Consider the following 24,987-nt stretch of genomic DNA (forward strand, 5'->3'; position numbering starts at 1 on the left):
TCTATTGAAGTGGAAAGACCATCTCTAAGAGTTTCTTTGCAAGGTCTTGTTACTGATGAAGACTACAAAATATCTAGATTGCAAGAATTTGAATTGTTGGATGAATGTTGGCAAGTGGCGTTTGATCATCTCAGAGTGTATCAAAAGAGAATGTCCAGAGGATATAACAAGAAGGTTCGACAACGAGAATTCCAGGTTGGTGACCTACTTCTAAAAAAAAATCATAAAAATCAACAGTTTCAAGACAATAAAGGGAAGTTTGAACCCAACTGGTTGGGTCCCTACATCGTTATTGCAGTCTTTGGCTCTAGTGCCTATCAGCTCTCAACATCGGAAGGAGAACAGCTCTGTGAACCAATTAACACCATCCACTTGAAAAAAGTTCTTCACCTAGTATTATCTGCTCCAACAACCTATACAGCTAAAAAGTCTTGAAAAATAATAAAAAATAAAAAAGAGATAAAAATAAATAAAAAATAAAAGAAAAAAAGAGAAAATGCCTTAGTGAAAACCTAGTAAACAGGCACCTTGGTAAAAAAAAAAGGATCTTTGTCAAACACATGAAAACCTGGCAAACAGGTGCCTCTTGTACTCAAGCGCTCCATCTATCAATGCAACGTTGGCATTTCCCGCTTTCATGCATGATTACTTTCGTTTGTACATATTTCAGTCACTTTTGTGACATCTTGGTTCATTGGAACCCTCATGGCTTGAAACTGATTAATGTCCTAGTCTTAGGTTAATCGACAGAGCACATTACATGTCCTAAGCAGTATCAACCAAGTCAACTTTACGTCCGTGAAACCTAGTCATCCATTTCGACTCAGTCACCTGTCTCCTAACTACTGAAAAGTTTTATCACTAAGTACACAAGCAAAACAACATTACTGAAAACAATCACTAAACAGTTTGGACTATGAATGAAATTTTTCAAAATGTGTTATCTTTTATATTGGTTTTGGATTATTATCCCTGTAAGTAACTCGAGGAAGTCTATCTTGACTAAGAGGAGCAAGGATTGGGGGCATAATATTTTCTTTGTTTTCTACTTCTAGGAATGATTATGATGAATCTGAAAACATCTAATCAGTTGGGTGTTTGTGATAAGTGCCTTCACATTAAGATGAAATCGCCACACATACCTCAACTCCACTTATTTGTATGCTACAGGGAGGGTCACATCATTTCTTTGTCTATTTTGAGGGAATTTCTTTATCATGTGATTCGGGTCCGTGCGAAATCTGTCCAAAGATATGAAAGAAAAAAAGGGTCATTACGGAAAAGATAATTAATATTGCACATGAAAAGAAAGGAACTCTAATCTGCTTGTTATATTTGTAAACTCTCAGTGATGAATATTAAGCATTCCAAATCTAGTGACTAGGTTTAGGTTGCATTTCATTATGTATTTTGTGAATTTAGAGTGATTTCGGTATGGTAACAATGATCTCTTTATCTTATGAATGAGAGTTGGAAGCATCATCATTTCTTAGCTAAGTGGTCTCTTTTTCATCATTTCTCTGATCGAGTATTTGTGTATTGAGATGTTAGCCGCATACATAAGCATTTTATATAGATTCATTCATTCATTTACATTCATCTTATTGCATAGAAAAAAAAAATTGCATTACTCATTACTCATTTTCATCATTTATTTGCATATGAAAATAAACAAAAATAAACATCCATATTCATTTGCATTACATCCATACTGATTAGATATACATACATATAGAATAAAGCATATAGAAAGACATCTCATAATCGATTGACACAAGTCCGAGGAAATCAAATCAAAGTCTCGTCTATATAATGATAGTGTCTCATGGTACAAAATAATATCAACTGACATATACAAACTCCCATCGGAGCAAGAATTGTAAGGGCTACAAAAAATGGGATATATAACAAAAAATCTAAGACCTACACAAAAAAAAAAAATCTAGCTCTCTGCCTCTCCCTCATTGCCAGGTGGTCGAGGTGGAGCCTGCTGATGAGGTGCCTGAGCTCCCTCAAACCGTGTCATGTACTGCGAGTAGGGTACAACCTGCTGCGCTACAGGAACTGCTACGCTATAAGCTGCAACATAATAGGTTGTCTGACTGGTTTGATGGAGAACCTCCTGCTGCAAAGCGTCTCGCTCTGCCCTCATCTTTGCGACCTGACAATCGCGCTCAGCCTTAAGCTCTGCTAGTTGTCGGTCTCACTCCGCCAGCTGTGTCTGTGCCGCTGTCAATTGTGACTGCAGACCTGCCAAACGTGCTCTCATCGACCGCGCTGCATCCGCCCCCTGCTCCCTCGCAGGCTCTCTGCCTCTATCTCCACCTCTGACTCCCCCCTGCTCATCTCTCTTGTCTCAACTGCCTAGGAGCTACTCGCTCCTCCTCACCTCCACCCTTCATTGTCCTAACTCCACTCAATCTGACACCAATAGCCCCTAAGGATCCACCCTCTCCTCTCTGTTGCTGCCTACCACCAACTGGTACCCTGCTGCTACTAGCACTAGGATCACCACATGCTCGCCTCGGAGCCACGACTCTTTGTCCATGTCCATGTGTCTGTGCAGGGGCATCCTCTTCAACCTCCTCTTTCAGAGATACCTGCTCTGTCGGATCTATGAATCTAGGGAATGGATGTTGTTGGAACCAATCCCTGTACTGGGGCAATACCCCCGCATCTGCAATATCCTCTAAATAGTCTCACTTGAGCCACTGTAATCCTGTCAACTCCTGCATGCCCGTCTCTCCTCCTTTGCATAACGTGCGTATGCAATAAACTCCTACGAAATCCCCTGATGTCTACCATACTGCCTCATCACTCGAGTAACCACAAACCGCTCAACCACCGTCACTGATCTGCCAATGAAAGGACGAGTCATAAATAGGTCTTTGTGCACAACTCTCCAGTCATATACGATGGGTTGTTGTGGATCTCTAGCGTCATCCACAATCGGTCTGCAAACTGGGAGGTGCTCTCAGGCCCATACCTGTAATATCAAAACCCCTGCAACCATACTCTTCCCCTCCCGGTAAACCACCTCATGCATCTCACGATACATGTGCGCCAGAATACAAGAACCCCATCCTAATCTCTGAGGGTGCTCCACAAGCCTCTCTAGCATCCTACCCTAGTCGTATAAGAAACTTTGTTGTCCCCTGTCCAGCATAAGGAAACAACCGATGAATCTTGCTAGGATGCATGTCATTGGAATCTGCTCACTGTACCTGGCCATCATGTCATCCCAACTGATAGATCGTGTTAGAATGTCTGCATCATGAAATACCTACCTCAAAGCTAGTAGGTCAAGACGTTGTGCTGAATCATAATCCACCTTATCCCTGGCGAATGGAATCCAAAGAATCCTATATGCATCCTCGGGAGTGATAGTCATCTCCCCAACTGGCAAAGGAAACGTGTAAGGCTCAGAATGGAATCTCTCTACAAGTGCAATGAGCATCCCGTGATTCACACGAATATCTGGCATTTGTAAAAGGTGAGTCAATCCACACAAATCAATATGTGCTCTATCAATATCAGATAACTCACAAACTAATGTCAAAGTCGGTGGATAGACACATCTGAAAAGAACGTGAGGTAGTCGAACCTGCAAGAATCAAACAACAGATCACCAGAAAACATTTCAAATCATGCTATAAGACAAGTAAAACATCACGCAAATCCAAAACAGTCAATTGCAAAATCAAATTTCAAAGTTTGCACCCTTAAAAATGCTCATTGTTTTTCAAACTACATAACATAGTAGAGGCAGAAACTCGTACAAGTCAAGACTGGATATAGGACAATAAAAGACTCTGAAACGACAAAATGGTCTATTTTGAACAAGCTCGTACGATACAAGGGTAGGTGTGAAACGACAAAACTAATGGATTTAAACGACAAAACAATTTCAAGCAGTTTGTCATACGACACAGGATGTCATCTCGCTCGACAAATCGACAAAACCCGACTTTTACATGCCTAAAAATTCAAAAAATCAACAAAAAAATTCAAAAAACAAATGATTAAGAGGCTTAAGATCGATCAGTTACCGTTGGCTCATAGTTCCGAGGTCGATTGTGTCATCTTTGGTGCTGGAATCGATGCTCCTATGTGGGAACCACCATTTTTCTTCACAGAAGGTTTTTTGAATTTTCAAACTTGGGAGGGTTAAAATGAATTGAAAATGACACTTCCACCCCTTATATAGCCAAAACCCTAATTTTTCAACTTGCCCTGATGGACATCAAAATTGTACTCTTAGCTAATTTGTCAGTCCTGATTCCATTTTCGAGACTGAAATCGAAATTCGAGATCATTTTGCTACTCAATTTCACAAAATTTGGACCACTTAGCGCTTTCATCATAAGCTCATTTTTTCTTCAAATTTGCGCTCAATTTCTCATGAATCAACGTTGAATCTCAATTTTATTCTACAAAACAACTTTGCGCTCAATTTCTAATTAATCAACACTAAATCTTCACATATTCCTCTGACTCATTTTTTGGGCTCAAGTCATTATCATCGCCAAAAATTGTCTATCATTGTGTACCCTCGCTATCTTTCGATTTCGCTCCCGACGGGGCATACTCGTGACCTTATGACCTCACATCTTCAAAGTCGAGAAAATTTTCAAATCTTCATAAAAAGTCGAGCAAAAATCTCTTTCAACTAAAGAAAATCAAATTCTTATTGCTAAGGGGTATCTCGGCTTCATTGCTTCATATCAAGTTGAGATCTCTCGATCATCTGAATCGAATCAATTGCTAAGGGCATATGAGTTCCATCGCTTCAAATCAATTTGATATTTGTCTTCATCTGAATCAATCTCTTACCGTTAATCAGTTTCATCGCTTTTCATAAAACTGATTATTCGTTTAAACTCAATCAAAAGTTTAAAGAGTATCTTTGATCACATACTCAATCTAAGCAGGTGTTCAGTTTCATCGCATCAAATCAAGTTGGAAAGTTTATATTTGCTCATCTTGTCTTGATCCATCAAGTTCAAAATCGATTTCATCTTCGCTCATCGTGTCTTCATCCATCAAGTTCAAGATCAATTTTATCTTCACTCACTCTGTCTAGTTCAATCAAGTTCTAGATCAGTAAGATCCACTTCTTGGTCAATAAAGTTCAAGTTCGGTATCTTTGCTCTCTATCGTTCCTAGTTCAATCAAGTTCGGGACTGGTATTGCGAGCAGCATACAATTGGCCTTCTAACTAAAGGCTCTATTCTTCCACTCGACCACACCATTTTGTTGAGGAGTGTATAGCACTATGTGCTAATGAAGAATACCTCGAGCATGACGAAATTCCTAAATGTCTGATTAATACTCCCCCCCTCCCCTTCATTATCTGTGCAAATCTTTTTAAGGGAATGTCTTCACTGCTTCTCCACAAATACAAGGAAGGTTATGAAATATTCCATAACGTCATCCTTGTACATCAAAAAGTACACCCATGTGCGCCTAGAAAAGTCACCAATGAAGGTAAGCACATACTTGGACCCTAAAAATGAAAGAGTGAGGAATGACATGAGATCACTATGCTCCAGCTCAAGGGGACACGAAGCTCGTGTGGTCATACCCTTAGGAAATGGATCCCTATGATGTTTGGCAAGAGCACAACCCTGGCACACTCCATCTAAACAAGATATCTTATGTAAACCAATAACCAAGTTCTATGTGCTCATATGTTGAAGATATTTGTAATTCAGGTGCCCAAACCATCCATACCAAAGCTTGCTTGTAGAATATTCATGAGCAATAAGGCATGATCTTGATGAAGACTCAAATCCATCAAACCTATACAAATAGGTTGCATGATCAACTATGCATGTAGCAATCAGCTTCTCAGGATCTTGCATCTCTCGAACAGTCACATATGTAGGAGAGAACTCAACAAGTCTTCCATCACCATGATGAAAAATTTGATACATGGAAACCTGATTCTATGAAATATCAAAAACAAGAACATCCTGAATGATGCCATCCTCCATTGGACCTGAGTCAATCCCCAATTCTAGAATTTGAGAAGAGTTCCCAACAACAATATGTGAAGTAGGACTCTCATAAGGAGAATGAAGAAGATCAGTAGTATGAATCGTGATGAGAAGCACCAAAATAAAAAAATCCAACTGGAACTCGTAGAGGAAAAAGCCCTAGCTAAAACAGTTTGCCCTTTTCCCAAGGACAAAGACTTAGGCATGGCAATATTGTGCTTCCTCGTAGCTTCCTCCAATGTTGCTAGCCTCATGAAACGTGTATCACTATGCCATGGTTTGCCACAAAAATAGCAATTATCCTCCTTAAACTTTAAAGATGATTCTCTTGAGTTAGGAGGGGTAGACTTCTAAACATACTTCGCCCTTAGGCTTGCAAGGAAGCTCACTAGTTGTAGACGAATCTGTTGTGGGCTTCTTCTTCTTGTTCTTACCCTTGCCCTTGGAAGATTGAGCCATCAAAGCATGACTCTTAGAAAGAGCATCCATTTGAATCAACTTCGTCTACTCCCTAGTCAAATGATCATAAAACACCTCAAAAGAAGGCATTGTATGGTCTTCTCCCATAGCATCCATGGTAGAATAGAAGGTAGAGGCAAACACTTAAACAGGGTATTTGACCACATCCTTTCAATTGTGACATAATCAGTTTGAATTGTGCAATGTAACCTTGAATAGTGTGAAATGCATTTGGAGAGATCGGTGAGATCAACTTCAAGCTACATCTTGAACTAATTAATCTTACCATACAACTTTCCAAGCTTATCCCACACCTCTTTAGGTGTGTCACACTCAACAATATGAACCAATAGGTTATTTGACACATGAAGTCCTATGAGACCTTTCGCCTCATCCATTTTGTTTAGATGAGAAAACTTGTCAAATTCCTCGGTGAACTCAGGTCAAGTGGCATCCAACTTTTACCCAAGGACCCTGAGATTGCAATAATTGGGTCATCTTTAGTTTCCATGTGTGATAATTATGTGGTGTGAGAGGCTCAATCCTTGAGTCCAACATGATTTATAAGGGCACACACAAAAGACTAAAAAGCACTATAAACCCCCCATAATGGGCACAGCACAATATGCAATTCCCAAAATACCAATTTTGCCAAGAGAGAAACAATAACAACTTGCAACTTCAAGCTATTAAATTGGGCATAAAATGGCAAAATATTCAAAAACTACCTCCACCAGAGAATAGTTCGTCGAAGTAGCTTTTCGATGATATCTCGTTTGTCGAAGTAGTTTTTCGATGATATCTCGTTCGTCGAAAACAAACTCTATATGCAAAAGTTATGCAAGTTTGAAAAAGGCCCATTTTAGGCATCACAATAGCCCTTAGTTGCTCTTCATGTGACCACCAAACAACATTTTGGCAAAATTTTAAGCCCTTTAAGGCAATCAATCCAACTCTAGAAGGCCACACATCAAACAACCAAGCACCAAAGCATCAATCAAACTCCACAACACTACATCAAACAACCAAGCACCACGCATCACAAATCACAACAAGGCCACAACCAAGAAAACTCGCATCCACCTCCACGAGAGACCAAAGGACAAGCACGTGAACCTAAGCTTACAACATATGGAGTAGTCGTTGGACTATTCAAAGTTTAAGAAGACTCAAATCCTCCTCAATGTAGGATAAAAGAATCCAAAACCAATCCAACCATCGAATGGACCCATGTTTACGGAACTCCAAACCCTAACTTAGGCAAGCATATGAAATATTTTGCAGCAACATTTGACTTTCCAAAGTCCGCGCAAAAAGAAAGAGAATGAGCCTCAAACCACCTGTGAAGACAAATTGCACCTAATCACAAAGCCAAAAAGACATTACAATTCCAAACAATGATGTCAAACTCTGAAAAATCTATCCACGTGGGCAACGAAGGAAAAACAAATGACAGTTATCAATCTTTGGAACCAATCTCTTTGCACATCGGCCGAACCATAATGCAATCCCAAAACCTACAAGAATGATAGCTAGAACAAATCGAGCCAACACAAAAGCACCTACGAAACTGTGGAAAACCACTTGTCACAACCAAATCTGGAACGATACAAAGAAGCCTGCAATTGTAATGAAAAATGGTCCAATAGAATAGGAGACAACAATGGATAAGTTTGTACGCAAAGGAGAAAAGATACTCCACGGCTTTACCTCCTTTACATATGGAGTAGTCATTGGACTATTTAAAGCTCAAGAAGTCTCAAATCTTCCTCAATGTAGGATAAAGGAATCCAAAATCAAGCCAACCATCGATTGGGCCCACCCATGTGCAGCTCCAAACCCCAACTTAGGTGAGCACATGAAATATTTTGCAGCAACATTTGACTTTCCAAAGTCCCTGCAAAAGGAAAGAGAATAAGCCTTGAACCACCTGTGAAGACAATCGCACCTAATCACAAAGACAAAAAAAATGTTGCAATGACAAACCTATGGAAGATCTATCCACGTGGGCAACGAAAGAAAAAACAAATGTCAGTTATTGATCTTTGCAAGCAATCTCTTTGCACATCGACCAAACAATAATGCAGTCCCAAAACCTCCAGGAACGTTACCTGGAACAAATGGAGCCAACACAAAAGCACCTCCTAAACTGTGGAAAACAATCTATCACTACCAAATCTGGAACAATACAAAGAAGCTTACGATGGTAATGAAAAACAGTCCAATAGAATAGGAGATAGTAGTGAGTAAACTCGTACGCAAAAAATTAAAAATACTCGACTTTGCCTCCTCTACACAATGTCCACATGTAAGAGGATTTGGACCAATATCCAATCCCTGAGGGAACTTCAAATGCAAAATACGGCTAATAAAGAGAATAGGCAAGTCATAAAGCACAACATACCCACCAGACAAGAAAAAAACACATCCCTTCAAACAGTGATCATATCTTATGCACAAGAAAGAATGGTAGATAAATAAGTTGATCTCCCCAATGTGGTACCCACACAAATCAATCTTTGCAAACATATTGGATGACAAAAATTGGTTTTGCCAAATGACAACAACAAAAACAATGGACCTCAAACCCGATGAAAACTCACTAAGCAGGAACGGGTTGTAGTCATAGTCACTCTAATACCATCTTAACACACGAAGGACCATGTGTTGCAAACCAAACCACAAATCTCCACCAAACATTGAGAAACAACCACAAGCTATTTCATCAATCAATGTACACAATGCAATGATAAAAATGAGATGTTTACAAATGTACAGACATTATGCTTATAAAGTAGAATTCGAAAGAGTAATGTACAAACAACAAGGATAGATGACCCAATCAGGAAAAAGAGTAGGAATAAACACTCAAGTACAAAGAATAATATACCTAACCTGTTAGTTAATATACAACCATGCATTTAGCATATGACATATCCCTAAGTTTATCCCTAAGTAAACTTAAGAACTTCTGCACAGCATGAAATGCATACACCAGCATCATAGTTATCAATCAAAGAGTTTAGATCACTGATAATGAATAAGTCATCCACATAAAACATAAGCATTATCCTATAACTGTATTGCTTTGTCTTATTCAATGGCACAAATATCCTATACTACATGATCACTCATCATTCAAAAACATATAACCTACACAATTGGAATATGTTCCAAGATTATCATTCACTCTATACTACATAATTATTCTCTCTATGTAAATAATGTGATATCTAATGCAACTCTAACCTCTTCTTTCTTTCTAGGTTACCTTACGTGACCCTATACACTACTTTCATTTTACTCTTTAATTCATCATCCTTCAATTGTGTTACACTAAACCCTATCACTATTATTTTGTCTAAATTTCATGACCAAGTTTCAATATACTTTGTTGAAAACCATCTTTCCATCTGTCTATTAATATGCATTTATTGATTATTATTTTCACTTTGTTTCCCCACTTTGTTTCCTCTTCATCAACAACTACCTCTACCATTCCTTCAAGAAATTCATTCTTCATACCTTTTGTTACACTTCTCACAAATTGTTTTGAACATTTACAATCTTGTTTAAATTTTATGTTTGTCAACAAATTATAGTTATCTTTATCTATCATGTCCATGTACACAGATTTCCAATCCTCCTCTATGTTCTTCAAACATTTCTTCCCATAATCACTCCACTACATGTGCAACCATCTTCTTCTCCATTTCCTTCATTTCCCATCAACAACTATTCCTTTTGAAATTGTCTTCTTTGTTAACTTTAGACTTCTCATAACTTACCATCCTTTACCTACATTACTACAATCATTTTTTTCTTCATCTCCCTCACCTTTAATAATCTAAATATCACTTCCTATATTGTTGCATTCTTCTCCTATTTCATTGATCATCATCATTGGGTTCTCCATAGGTCTTCTATCTTCACTAGTTCCATCTTGAACATATTTATTACCACTTCCTAGGTAAACACTTATACGGTCAATCTCTAAGGTCATGACATCTTTAATAGGTGTTCTGTCAATATTTGCTTTATGTTCGCTCTCATCAGCCTTCTAATCTCCAAGTTTGTTTTACCTACCTGCTTATAACTCTAGCTTCCACAAATTTCCTATCTTCATCTACCTCATTCCTATCCATCCACACACTTCCAATCCTAAACACTTATCTTACCATCTCCATGAGTACTACTGACTATTCACAAACCATATTTTCTCTACTTGTACTACTAAAAACTTTTACAATTGCTATGTTCATTCTACTAAACCATATTGATCTCCCCAATCATCTGGTCTTTCACATTCCTCTAGCACATCCACCACAACTTCCATATATTTGTGTATCATGTAAACAAATTTCATAGCTACTACCTTCCTCCTTATTGACTATTAATCACATTAAAAACATATTTTTCAAACCAAATATCTCTTCTTCAATATTACCTACATCTTCTCTAATTTTCATCTTCTTTTGAAAATTTCCTAGTTGCTCAGAAGACAATTGTTCCCTTTCTCTTCATAATGGCAAACCTCATGCCTTTTGGTTGTGTTGTAGCACTTTGTACTATTGTACTTCGTAACTATCACTTTACTTTCTTTGAATTCTCATATTTCGTCTTTAGCAATACTATCATTCATCTATGATTTCCTTTACTCGTATGTTATAGATCTCTACTTTATATTATCTAATATTCCTACTACATTTTTTATCATGTGTAACTTTCTCCATTCTCTCTAGGCATCCTTCCACACACCCTTTCTCTGATAGATTTATTCATCTAATCTTCATGATAGAAAAACTAAATTACAACATTTCCTAGTTGCTCACAAGACAATTGTTCCCTCTCTCTTCTTAATGGCAAAAAACCTCATGCCTTTTGGCTTTGTGTTGTAGCACTTTGTATTATTGTACTTTGCAACAATCGCTTTCCTTTATTTGAATTCTCATCTTCCTAAACTTTCTCCATTTTCTCTCTAGGCATCTTTCCACACACCCTTAATTAGATTTACTCATCTAATCTTCATGATAAAAAAAACTAAATTACAAAATTTACTTGCATATTGCTTCAAATTTTGGGATTTCACCCACCCACCTTCCACAAATGCATTTCCTTAGTGCAAAGCCTCACAATTTGGCAATCTATTCACTTATTCTTTCAAATGTTTTTCAAATCCCACCCCTTATATTTGATTTTATATACTTCTATTAGATTGCCTCACTATCGACACTTATTTACTCTTGCAAATTGTCTCTCAATTAGTAAACTATTTGTTCCAACTTCTTAGTTCTATTCTTTCACAAATCTTTGATTGACTACCTCAAGTTCAACAATATATTTACAAACTTCCTTGCTTTAATTAAGCAATATATCAACAATCTTCATAACCTCAATGATCTCTACCATCTTCTACCCAACACAACAATGCTAGAAGATGACTACTTCCTCACTCAATGCCTTGATATATTCTATCTAATAGCCTTAGCACTAGAGTGAAAAATAAATTGAATGAATGATTCAATAATCGGATAATTGCATTGAACGATATACACACGTATATATAGAAGTTACAAGACGATGTTCTATAATTAGAACATAATGTTGAAGTAAAAGATTAAAGAGCTAAACGCTAAATTAAGCGTGAAGGCCAAATTAAGCTTAAAAACTAATTAACTAAATAAAAAAGCTAAATACTAAATAAAGCTTAAAAGCTAATTAACTAAAAAGCTAAATGAGTCGACAACTAAAATAGATGACCACTAAAAATAGAAGATGACCATTATAGAAGATATTAATATTATTTTAACACCCTCCCTAATGGTCATCGTACTCAATACCCTACAGAAAACACTGCAGGTGTCATGATCACAGATGCAAAGAACACTTTGTTGCTACGGAGACCCTCGCAGGAATTGCAGAATGTAAATGACCAAGAGTACCAAAATCCATCCAAGCGAAGGTAGCCTTCACACGCGAATTAGAGATCTAGCACACACGAATTACTGAAGCCTGAAACAATGATTTTGAGGAAAAAATCAGCAAACCCTTTTGCAGAAGAGTACCAACTCCATAACTGACTGCAAGATACCACGGTTGCAGATGTTCGCCCTAGCAGGTGCGACCCAAACTGACTGCAACAAAGTTCGATTTTTCAGGAGAAAAATTGATCAAATAGAGAACTTTGCGAATCACAAATCCCACACGAACTTCGCGTATTAGAGATGATTTTTGAGGAAAAAATCATAAAAACCAACAAAAATTATCTCATCTGTAATCCGCGATATTCGCATAAGATTATAATTATCTAGGTTTTACCCTTTTTTTCCACAAAAACGATGATTTGTAACCTCAAAATTCTTGGTTTTCACATTCTTTTCCTCAAAAATTGTTCGCAGGGTTTCGAATTTTTTTCCTTAAACATCATTATCTGTCACAAATAAAATAGGAGCAGAAACCCTAGGTCGGATGTACAACATAAACAGGGCCCAGAAGACACCAAAATTCCCGACATCCACAAAATTAGCAGAAATCGCTAGACTCTTTTTAAATTCCAAAGCAAATTCATTGGCACAAAATTTGAGACATGAAAAACAAGGCATCCAGAAAAGCTCTCGAAAAAACCACCAAGAATCTGAAATCAGAATGCAGATCCAACGGCTCAAAAATCGAGGCTCAAAAAAACGATGCACCCATAAAAATCTGACGACGACCCAATTGAGGTCTTAAAAAACCCACCAAGAATTTGCAACCAGAATAAAATTTTGACTTGAACAGAAGGGTCAAAACCCTAGTCAAAAATTGCAGAAACCCTATAAAAAAATTTCTGCAATTAAATGCACGTCTTGTTAAATGCAATGAATGTGTCATTTAATACACAGAAAGACGATTGGCAGAAAGATTTGGAATGTGCAAGACATTCTCAAAACTTCCAATTCCCATCTCAACCTTCCCTATTCCAGTTGCTGCTACAGAAGATCCATCTCCCAAGTGAATAGGTGAACCAGAATATGGTTTCAAAGAAGAGAGAACATCTTTTGTGGCTGCCATATGGTGTGAAGCTCCAAAGTCTATGATCCATGCATCTGAAGAAGAATGAATAGCAAACTGCAAATGAATCCACACTGCAACAGGATTGTACAGAATCATAGAAACCATTGCATGAGTACCTTTGGGATACTTTGAAAATGTAGTTGTACATATTCGAAGAGAAAGGTACATGGTTTCTGAATACAAAAACTGATCATCTGAAGACACGAAGATATGAATCTACGAAAATACGCTCCAAACTGAGGAACTGCAAAGATGACCTACGGTTGGGATGATGCCATTGTATATTCATTGCTCAATAATGTCCCACTAGAAAGACACTTTGGAAGCACTCGAAGATACATATTCGAACAGAAAGGTACATGGTTTCTGAATACAAAAACTGATCATCTGAAGACACGAAGATATGAATCTACGAAAATACGCTCCAAACTGAGGAACTGCAAAGATGACCTACGGTTGGGATGATGCCATGGTATATTCATTGCTCAATAATGTCCCACTAGAAAGACACTTTGGAAGCACTTGAAGATGCAACTCTGGAATCTCATGTAGTTAGGAATCCTGCTAGAAAGAATCTCTAGGAGCAAACAGAAGTTATGCGCTAACACCCTCCCTTAAGCCTAACTAAGGAGAGATTTGGATCCTAGCAAAAAAGCTTTATCAGGTACCCAATTACAAAGAAGAAAGGAGAAAACCCAATTGAGAAAAACTCCTAACCATTATTCAAACTATAGAAGAAAGCTACAAACTGCAAATGAATCCACACTGCAACAGGATTGTACAGAATCATAAAAACCACTGCATGAGTACCTCTGGGATACTTTGAAAATGCAGTTGTACATATTATGCATTGCTCAAATGGGATGAACAAACAGGTACACGGTCTCTGAATATAGAAACTGATCATCTGAAGACAAGATGATATGAATCTGCAGAAATGTGCTCCAAGCTGAAGAACTGCAAAGATGACCTCCTGTTGGGATGATGCCATTGTATATCCATTGCTCAATAATGTCCCACTAGAAAAAAAACTCTAGAAGCACTCGGGGATGCGACTCTGGAATCTCATGTAGTGAGGAACCTTGCTAGAAAGAATCTCTAGGAGCAAACAAAGTTGCAACATCGGAATCTCATGTAGACAATAATTTAAAACAAAAGAACATTTTTGGCTGTCAATTAGAGGAAGAGTGTATAGCAACTTTAATCTTATATTTTATTCAGGAAACTTATTGAAAGAAACCCATACTAAATGCATTAAGCGAAACCCCCATATAAACTTTCTAAAGTTAATTTTTTTTTGTTTACAAAGCCCCAAATTTTTCAGATCTTCATCATGCGATGCTTGCAAAGCACGTACAATTTTAAAGAATCAATATAGAAAAAAAATCAAATAGGCTCCTTAGTGAGCCTTACATGCACAACACATATGCACCGTCTCTTGTCCATAAAATACGGTGCAGGACTAAACGTTTTGTGCGCTAACACCCCCCCTTAAGTCTAACTAAGGAGAGATATGGGTCCTGGCAACAAAGCTTGATCAGGAACCCAATTACAAAGAAGATAGGAGAAAACCCAATTGAGAAACACTCCTAAGGTTATTCAAATTAAAGAAGAAAGCTGCAAACTGCAAATGAATCCACACTGCAACATGATTGTACAGAATCATAGAAACCATTGCATGAGTACCTCTGGGATACTTTGAAAATGCAATTGTACATATTCAAACAGACAAGTACAGGGTTTTCTCCTTTCTTCTTTGTAATTGGGTACCTGATAAAGCTTTGTTGCTAGGACCCAAATCTCTCCTTAGTACAATTTTAAAGAATCAATATAGAAAAAAAAATCAAGGAGCATGAATATAGAAACTGATCATCTGAAGACACGAAGATATGAATCTACAGAAATACACTCCAAACTGAGGCATCCAGAAAAGCTCTCGAAAAACCCACCAAGAATCTGAAATCAGAAAGCAAATACGAAAAACGAGGCATCCCAAAAAGCTCTCGAAAAACCCACCAAGAATCCAAAATCAGAATGCAAATCCGACAGCGCAAAAAATGATGCACCCAGAAAAATTTGACGACGACCCAATTGAGGTCTCAAAAAACCCACCAAGAATCTGCAACTAGAATAAAATTTCGACTTGAACTGAAGGGTCAAAACCCTAGTCAAAAATTGCAGAAACCCTATAAAAAAATTTCTGCAATTAAATGCACATCTTGTTAAATGCAATGAATATGTGTCATTTGATATGCAGAAAGAAGATTGACAGAAAAATTTGGAATGTGCGAGACATTCTCAAAACTTCCAATTCCCATCTCAACCTTCCCTATTCCAATTGATGCTACAGAAGATTGACAGAAAGATTTCGACTTGAATTGAAGCGTCAAAACCCTAGTCAAAAATTGCAGAAACCCTATAAAAAAAAATTCTGCAATTAAATGCAATGAATATGTGTCATTTGATACACAGAAAGAAGATTGACAAAAAGATTTGGAATGTGCAAGACATTCTCAAAACTTCCAATTCCCATCTCAACCTTCCCTATTCTCAAAATTGCAGAAACCCTATAAAAAAAATTCTACAATTAAATGCACATCTTGTTAAATGCAATGAATGTGTCATTTGATACACAGAAAGAAGATTGACAGAAAGATTTGGAATGTGCAAGACATTCTCAAAACTTCCAATTCTCATCTCAACCTTCCCTATTCTCTAGTTGTTGCTACAGAAGATCCATCTCCCAAGCGAATAGGTGAACCAAAATATGGTTTCAAATAAGAAAGAACATCTTTTGTGGCTGCCATATGGTGTGAAGCTCTAGAGTCTATGATCCATGCATCTAAAAAAGAATGAATAGCAAATTGCAAATGAATCTACACTGTAACAGGATTGTACAAAATCATAGAAACCACTGCATGAGCACCTCTAGGATACTTTGAAAATGCAGTTGTACATATTCGAACAGACAGGTACATGGTTTCTGAATACAGAAACTAATCATTTGAAGACAGAAAGATATGAATCTACAGAAATACGCTCCAAACTGAGGCATCCAAAAAAGCTCTCGAAAAAACCCACCAAGAATCTGAAATCAGAAAGCAGATACGAAAAAACGAGGCATCCAAAAAAGCTCTCAAAAAAACCCACCAAGAATCTGAAATCAGAAAGCACATACGAAAAAACGAGGCATCCAAAAAAGCTCTCGAAAAACCCACGAAGAATCTGAAATCAAAATGCAAATCCAACGGCTCAAAAATCAAGGCACAAAAAACGATGCACCCAAAAAAATTTGACGATGACCCAGTTGAGGTCTCAAAAAACCCACCAATAATCTGCAACCAGAATAAAATTTCGACTTGAACTAAAGGGTCAAAATCCTAGTCAAAAATTGCAGATATCCTATAAAAAAATTTCTACAATTAAATGCACATCTTGTTAAATGCAATGAATATGTGTCATTTGATACACAGAAAGAAGATTGACAGAAAGATTTGGAATGTGCAATTTAAATGCAATGAATGTGTCATTTGCATATTCTTATGTGTCATTTGATACATAGAAAGAAGATTGACAGAAAGATTTGGAATGTGTCATTTTTTAATGAATATGTGTCATTTGATACACAAAAAGAAGATTGACAGAAAGATTTGGAATATGCCATTTTAAATGCAATGAATATGTGTCATTTGCATATTCTTCCCCCCGATATTTTTTTGCATGCTCCTTGATTTTTTTTCTATATTGATTCTTTAAAATCATATTAAGGAGAGATTTGGGTCCTAGCAACAAAGCATTATCAATACCCAATTACAAAGAAGAAAGGAGAAAACCCATGCATGCTTACATTACATTAAACATCTAAAATCTCCAAGTTGCAGGCCCGAAAATCTCTAAGTTGCAGGCCCGAAAATCTCTAGAACCCTAAAAAAACAAGAACTGTTGCCTAGCAAAAACTCCTCAAAATCCTCAAAAAGCGTTCAAAAAAGTAAAATCGTTTTCTTTTATAAATTAAAAAAAAAAAAAAATGACAAATATTCCAAAAAGAAGGCTATGATTTTTATTAAAAAATTCGTCAAACTTTAAAGAATCCCATCGACCCACTTTGATACCATGAAAAATAAATTGAATGAATGATTCAATAATCGGATAATTACATTGAACGATATACACACGTATATATAGAGGTTACAAGATGATGTTCTATAATTAGAACATAACGTTGAAGTAAAAGATTAAAGAACTAAACGCTAAATTAAGTGTGAAAGCCAAATAAAGCTTAAAGGCTAATTAACTAAAAAGAAAAAGCTAAATGCTAAATAAAGCTTAAAAGCTAATTAACTAAAAAGCTAAATGAGTTGACAACTAAAAATAGAAGATGACCACTAAAAATAGAAGATGACCATTATAAAAGATATTAATATTATTTTAACATAGAGAACATCTTTTACACTACTAATTTTCAACACTTGAGCTATTCTCCTCTCTGATAGCATCTAACACAATCACAATGGAGGTTATAATTAGCAGTTGTTCAACCATGTAGCCAAAACACAAATACAAATAAGCCATGCCCAACAATAATTAAAATAAACATATTATTATGACAATAAACTGAATTCAATTTATATATGTTGAATAATCAAACTTACATTGACAATGTATGCCACAATGGGTGTATAGAATTCTAGACTTCAATCTTACATTAAAATATAATGTCAAAACCTTCACATAAGTGCAACCACCAAAATTGGCTTCCTTGGGCTAATCTCTACCCTTTTGCTCTACTTTGAGTTATTTAGACACAACTTGGTCCCCGGATCTCCCTTGTGCTCCCACAAATAAAATAAAACACTTTAAAAGGTACATCTTTGGGTATATAAGGTTCTTGGTCAACCAAGATTAAATTTATGTTACAAACCAATGTGGTCCTAAACACAACGTTCTTAGGGCCAATAGACCCCCTCAAGTGATTGTTCTCTGATGCAAGGCTTTACATATTAGTGCATAACATGTAGACCTCCTTAAGTTGACTTAGCTTGTGACCTACTACATGATCAAGGAATGTGAAACAAGCACGCCAACATCCATGTAATGATTGATTGGTACTTTGGAAGAAACCAAAGTCCCTGAGTAAAATGTAGTACCACACAAAAGATTGTATTCTATTCACCTAGGTTTTTTATTGGCTACTATTGGCTACTAGATCAAAAATTACAACTGCAATACACCAAAATGACTAGAAAAGAAATGACTAGAAAAGAAAAGTATTGATATGTAAGACAACAATAAAAAGAAAAAAATTTGGTTGATGCAAGATTGCTCATACATTGAAGCAACGTGTGCATTATAATACTTTGCTCCATTTATGAGGGTCCCAAAGACCACTATTCAAGTATCGTAATGATTGCACATAGTGGACACAATGACCAAGCATGATCTAGTCTGAAAATCCATCGCAATTAACTACAACCTTCAACTACCATCACCTTAGAATAGATTTACCAAATAATGATTTTGAGAATTTGAGATATTCTAAGCTTTTTGAACCTTCACATGTCCTTATAAAGGTAGTGGGTCAACCTATACGAGAGGATATGAATTGACCGTGAGGCAATTAGGCAGTTTTCCTAAGACGAGATGGAAGATGAGATGAAATGGAAGAAGAGTCATTTAACAGAAGCTATCAGAAATGAATCTTCAATTCTGCTATTTTGTCCCATATGGAACTCAAATCATTAATTAGTGAGAAATTCATCCCTAGTTGAACTACTAAAAATGATAGGTCACGAGAGGATGGGCAGATGAATCAACCGTGGGACAATGAATATCTCATAAGAAGATAATTCAATCTTGACTCCAACTGAAACTATTAGCTGCACAATGTTCCATAAATTCAATCTTGGTCGAACTAGCAAAACAAATTCAACCATGGCAAGAATTGTTAGTGATACCTAGTCATGCAACTTGTATAGGTGGAGGTTGTAAATATTACGTACATCCTTGAACTATGTAAAAAAATTCCACTCCGGATATCTCCCTCATGCTGTCTTTCCCCTGCAATAAAGTTCCATTTACATATTGTCAATAATCCAACTGTAACTGAATGTTTATTGGATTATTTACAGATTTATGTCTAGACAGTAACGATTATTCTTACACCATGTATGGTAAAAACATTTTTTCAACAAAGTTTAAAAGATGAGTATATGGATGTGGGTAACAAGTTGTAGAGAAAGGAGAGATCCCAAATTCGAAGGGTGAATGGTAAAGTGACACGATTTCATATGTACTGAATGTATATTCGTCCCAAACTACACGTGGTACAAAGAGTGACACATGAATACACACCATTCCATATACCAATTATTTAAGCCAACTACACAAATCGGATTCTGAAATAGTGACTGGGTACAACAGAGTACAAATAAATTGAAAAAATAAATAATGTAATTCAGATTGAAAAAGCATCAATTAATGAATTTCTTAAATCGTGAAGAAGATTGATTTCATACGAGGGAAGGTGCTACTCAAACTATGGCAAAAATGTTCTAATGGCCCAGTATATACAGTATAGCCGAACAGAATCATAATTGATTTCTAATCAAATATTCAGCATAACTAGTTTCTTACGTTCTTACGTCAATATTCAGCATAACTAGTTTCTCAATCTCAGTGACTCTTCTGCAGCACTTTGAATCATTCTTTGCTTGTGTGCAAGAATAAATTATATCCAAATCTATGCTTGTGTGCTAGATGGATAATTGTAATTATGTAAAGACCCACTTGTGTATTACACGTTCTATGCTTGTGTGCTAGAACCATCCTATGCTTGTGTGTTAGGTGGAAGATGTAATTCTATGCTTGTGTGCTAGATCCATTCTATGCTTGTGTGCTAGATGGAACTATAAAGGTTCAGACTATGTATTCTCTTCTTCCCTAATTAAGAGGGAGTGTTGTTTGTAATTAGGATAAGGTATGGGTTCGGATTGCTTTAAGGCAACATCCGAACCCACTTAGGACTGGGCCCTATCCTAAAGAGTAACGTGCCCAGCCCTATCCTAAATACCACACGCTACAACAATATTGGTGCCCAAATTAATGAGGCCGACTTTCAAATAAAACAAGGTTAAAGGTGCATATAAAAACAAGACAACTTGCAAGTCAAAACACATTTAATCAGTCAGCGAATTACCTCTACCTGAAGAAGTGCGAACTTTCTCCTGAGAGGTGCGAAATTGTCCAGACTTAGGCGAATTAGTTCTAGAGGACAACAGCAATTTTAGTACAGACTTGAAGGAGTGCAGATCTGTCATTCATGAAGGATTCAGATTTGTAACAGGAGCTAAGTATTGTACTTTTGCTATCAAGAGAATATATAATCTGACCTAAGGGTCTTTAATGCTGGGTTTTTCCTCCGTGGAGGTTTCTCAAGGTATTTGTGTTTGTTCTGATCTACTTTCTTCATTTCTGGTTTTACTGAATTATGTCAAATCTGATTACAATCTAAGGCATAACTAAAGAATATAAATCTGTGTAATAAAGGCATAAAAATTACAAGCACCGCCTATCATGTCACACAATGAATGACATAATGCCATCTTTGATATTGTTTTGAAGTGATGCTTTAAAGAAATGAGAAAAAACAGTTGGCACAGTCACCATGCCTAAGAGAAATGCAATTCAATTCACACAATGTAAGAAAAGTTTTTTTGTGTCTGACTTCTAGCTATAGATTACACAGATTAAAAACAATTATTAGCAACCCAATCAAAAACATTGTTATCCAAATTAGTTACAAAATTATCTTATTGACTCTCAAAATCATCTATCATTGAAGCCCAAGTGGATAGAACTATAAAGCAAAACACTTACACGGTGACATCATCGTCTACCATGATGCCTCTTCTGATGAGACTTTCTCTTCCTGCGCGAGTCTTCTGAATCAGAATCAGAGGAACTTGACCGTTGATGTCTCCTCTTCCTATGTTTTCTCGTCCTTCGCTCTTCTTCTGAGTCTGATTCAGAAGATGTCTCAGATGACTCACTCTCACTGACACCCGAATGTGAATTAGATGTATCTGTCTGAGAGTCTGAGTCTTCAGTAGATATACCGCTATCACTTGAACTTTCAGATGCTTCACTGGTATCATCTGAAGAATGTCTCTTTCTTTTATTTGTTTTTTTCTTCTTGCTCTTTCTTTTCCTCTCCACTTTTTCAGATGCTAGATTCTCAGACAAACCATGCTTCAGACCCAAGGCATTCTGAGGATTATCGGGGTTGTCCAGTTCATACGAAACTGATAATCTCATTTTAAGTTTGGGATTCTTAAGCTGCTGGGTCCGGGATGGACGAGAAATATACACTCTCTCATTCTTGCATTCGTATGTCCAATGACCAGGTTGAAAACATTTCTGGCAGCGTTGAGCGGCACCTCCTGATGGAGCAGTGGGCTTCAAATCCTTCCTGACACCCAATTTCACAGCCTTTTCAGTACTCATCAAATACATTTGGCGCTTTGCTTCCTTGCGCTCCTGCCATCGGCTGGGCCCTTCTTCCTTCTGTCCATATGCATTTACATTCCTTGCTGCAGCAGCTGCTGCTCGTTCAGCCTGGGCTCGGCTAAGACCCTTGGCTGCACTCAATGCAGCAGCCTTTATCCGATCAGCTGCTGCTTGTGCAGTTTCTTCCTTCTTGCTAGACATTGTTTAACAATCAGTACAAAAATCGTAGTGCCCAGAAATTAGATGATACCAACTTCACTATTTGAAGCTAAAATTCAGCTATTCGCCCCTGCAAGTGTCAAATATTTGATTGAGTCAAAATTAGCAGAGATATCTCAACGCATTTAAACCAAAGAAAAAAATCAGCAAAAAATTCCCTTGCTATAAATGGTAAAATTGCTGCTGCTGGTTGCAATAGAATAAGTAGAAACTGTTATGCGTGTTGCTTTGTACTAAAATATATACTCTATAAAGCAAACATAAACATGAAGATAGAGATTATCACTCTTGTTAAGAATGATAGCATAATTCTAGATACTGTAAATACTTATGGTTTTTCAAAGTTAGATAATATTGCAGTTGTAAACCTAAATCAAAATCACCAAAAGCAATTAAAGTGGTCAGACGAAAGAAATTAAAAAATCTGTCAAAACACATCGTAAACATTTAAAATTTTAAATAACACGTAACATCTGTACTGAAATCTAGATTCTATAGTTGTAGTGTAATAGATCTAGAAGAAATCATTAGAACTTTACTTAGTTCAAATCCCTCTCACCACAGTGAAACAGCCAATAGATCCAGTGGATATGTAACCATTGCGGGGCAAATTTGGCATTCACCCTAGCTTACAAACGTTGACAAGTAGATCAGGCTTACCCCATGTCCCATGCGGCTGTTTATGAGCATTTTCTGCTTAAATTTAAACAGCTAAGGTATTCTCATGTAAAATTTTGATTAAGGGAAAAGGATAAATTGAAATCTTTTCCTATTTTAGTGGAGCAGCTGCTGCTTAAAAATTGAAAATAACCCCATGTCCCCATGCGACTGCTTATCAACATTTTCTGCTTAAATTTAAGCCGTCGGAGTGTTCCCATGTAAAATTTTAATTAGGCAAAAAGGATAAATTGGAATCTTCCCCTATTTTAGTGGAGCAACAGCTGCTTAAAAGTAGAAAATAAGCTTTAAAAAAAAGTGGGGGCTAGAAATAAGCAGTGGCTGCTTATTGAAAAACTGACATGTGGCTTCACCATATTTTTTCCCTCTCCTTTCTATTTGCCTACAATTTTGCCTACAATATTTATTTGCAAAAATATCACTAATATTTTCCTTTGCAAAAATGATTTAAGATGATTGCATAAAATTAAGTAGCCATTTTACTTTCCATGGGGCCACCTGCTCCACAAATTAATCCTAAAAAAATTGAGCAGCTGCTGCTAGCCAAAATAAGCTAAGCAGCAGCATGAGGACAATGCCCTAAGCTTTGGAAAATAAGCTAAGCAGCAGCATGGGGACCTGCCCTTATCCTTCCCATTATTGAAATCACCGCTTAATCTCACCAAATATTTAGAAAGAAATCAAAATCTTGATTTTGCAAACAATAAAAAAATGGAGTAAAACATTCCTAGGTTCTCCTTTTTTTTGCAAGATCATGACAGCTGGTTAGAAATACAAAAAAAATCTTAAAACCTTGTGTGTTCAACTTTTTACAGAGCTGGATCTTCTCAGATTAACAAAAGAAAAGTACACTTCTTAACCTTTATCAATGTCACCAAAAGCAAATGTAAGGCCTGCAAAGGCAAATAAAAATTCCAAACCTTCCTTATAGCTACCTAATTCCAGAAAAGCTGGATGCTCATCTAATTACGGAATCAAATGGGGCGCATTTGACCATATTAATTAATTAAAAAACAACGGCTTTTTTATTTTCAGCTAATTAATAAATACGATAAAATGTGCAGTCTAATGGCTGCATAGCCAAGAGTATTAAATCGTCCCTAATACACATCCAAAACGGTAGACTTAACCTGTTGAAAGAACCCATCTACTACAAACACGAGGTGAAAATACTAAGCTTCCATTACATCTGATGCAAAAAAAGCTGAAGCATATTTAAACCACTAAATCCCGTGACCAAAACTTAACCATTAACAAAAAACTGAACAATTACAAACATGGGGAAATACAAGGCTCACATTAAACCGTAAACAACTAAAAATCATATCAAAAATTTGATAAATAAATAAAACTGCTCTGAGACACACACAAAGGTTAAAAACAGGGTAATCCTCGCATACAATTTCGACAGGAATTTTCAAAAAGACTAGAGCCACTCGTTCAGAAAATATAGTTACACATAAGATACAGGGCTTTAGGGTTTGAGTACAAAAACGTTCTTAGAGTTAAGTTTTTATCAGTTTTAGATAAAAAGAAAAATAATAGCAAACATCTCCAATGCCATAAATGAAAAATCTAATGGAACTGGGATTTCGCTTACCTTACTCGGCCTGCAGTCAAACAACAAAGAACAATCGGAGAAAAAATCCGTAGGCTTGGAAAGTGAAATAGCATTATGCAATCAAACTTCTCGCTTGCGATTCTGTATGGTTTTTTATAGACCGACTTAATTTATACCCTAGCCGCCTTTTCTACAGTTGCGGATTGTTCATCTCGCGAGTTAAATTTGATGCCCGTGCGGCCGTATATATTCCTTTCTCTTTTTAAAAAGGGCGTCCGCTAAAGGAAAACTAAAGTAAACCGTATATGTAAGGTGCAGATTCATTTTAGAGAGCTTGAGTCCATTTATAGTGTCCGTAAATTGAACAAGGCAGTAAAATTTGAGCCTAATTTGAGCTTCTTATAAGTAAATTTGTTCAAAAGAAGTGGGAATTATCTAATGAAAAAATAATAGATTTTGAGTAGGGCCTAAAATAAATTATATATAACATGAAATCAGAGAATTTTGGCAGAC

At 36.6% G+C, this 24,987-nt stretch overlaps 1 protein-coding gene across 8 annotated transcripts; it reads right to left on the reverse strand.

Annotated features, from left to right (window-relative positions):
- Nucleotides 1-1,094: 1,094 nt before the first annotated feature.
- Nucleotides 1,095-24,651, reverse strand: LOC131077371 (uncharacterized). Of its 8 annotated transcripts, none has more exons than XR_009372311.1 (4): nt 24,514-24,651; nt 21,387-22,305; nt 19,511-19,568; nt 1,227-1,241 (listed from the first exon to the last, which is right to left on the reverse strand). XR_009372311.1 is itself a non-coding variant. In XM_058014887.2 (3 exons), exon 2 carries the CDS (start codon nt 22,215-22,217, stop codon nt 21,396-21,398), a length of 822 nt encoding a protein of 273 aa, XP_057870870.2. In that variant the 5' UTR covers nt 22,218-22,305; nt 24,514-24,651; the 3' UTR covers nt 1,095-1,241; nt 21,387-21,395. The 8 variants fall into 8 exon arrangements, 6 of the variants coding, with proteins under 6 accessions (XP_057870870.2, XP_057870876.2, XP_057870863.2 ...); XR_009113582.2 differs by lacking the exon at nt 1,227-1,241 and adding an exon at nt 7,909-8,355; XM_058014887.2 differs by lacking the exon at nt 19,511-19,568 and having other exon boundaries at nt 1,095-1,241.
- Between the last annotated feature and the right edge of the window lie 336 nt (nt 24,652-24,987).

The sequence above is a fragment of the Cryptomeria japonica genome, chromosome 4, assembly GCF_030272615.1.
Source record: "Cryptomeria japonica chromosome 4, Sugi_1.0, whole genome shotgun sequence".
NCBI classification, from domain to species: Eukaryota; Viridiplantae; Streptophyta; class Pinopsida; order Cupressales; family Cupressaceae; genus Cryptomeria; species Cryptomeria japonica.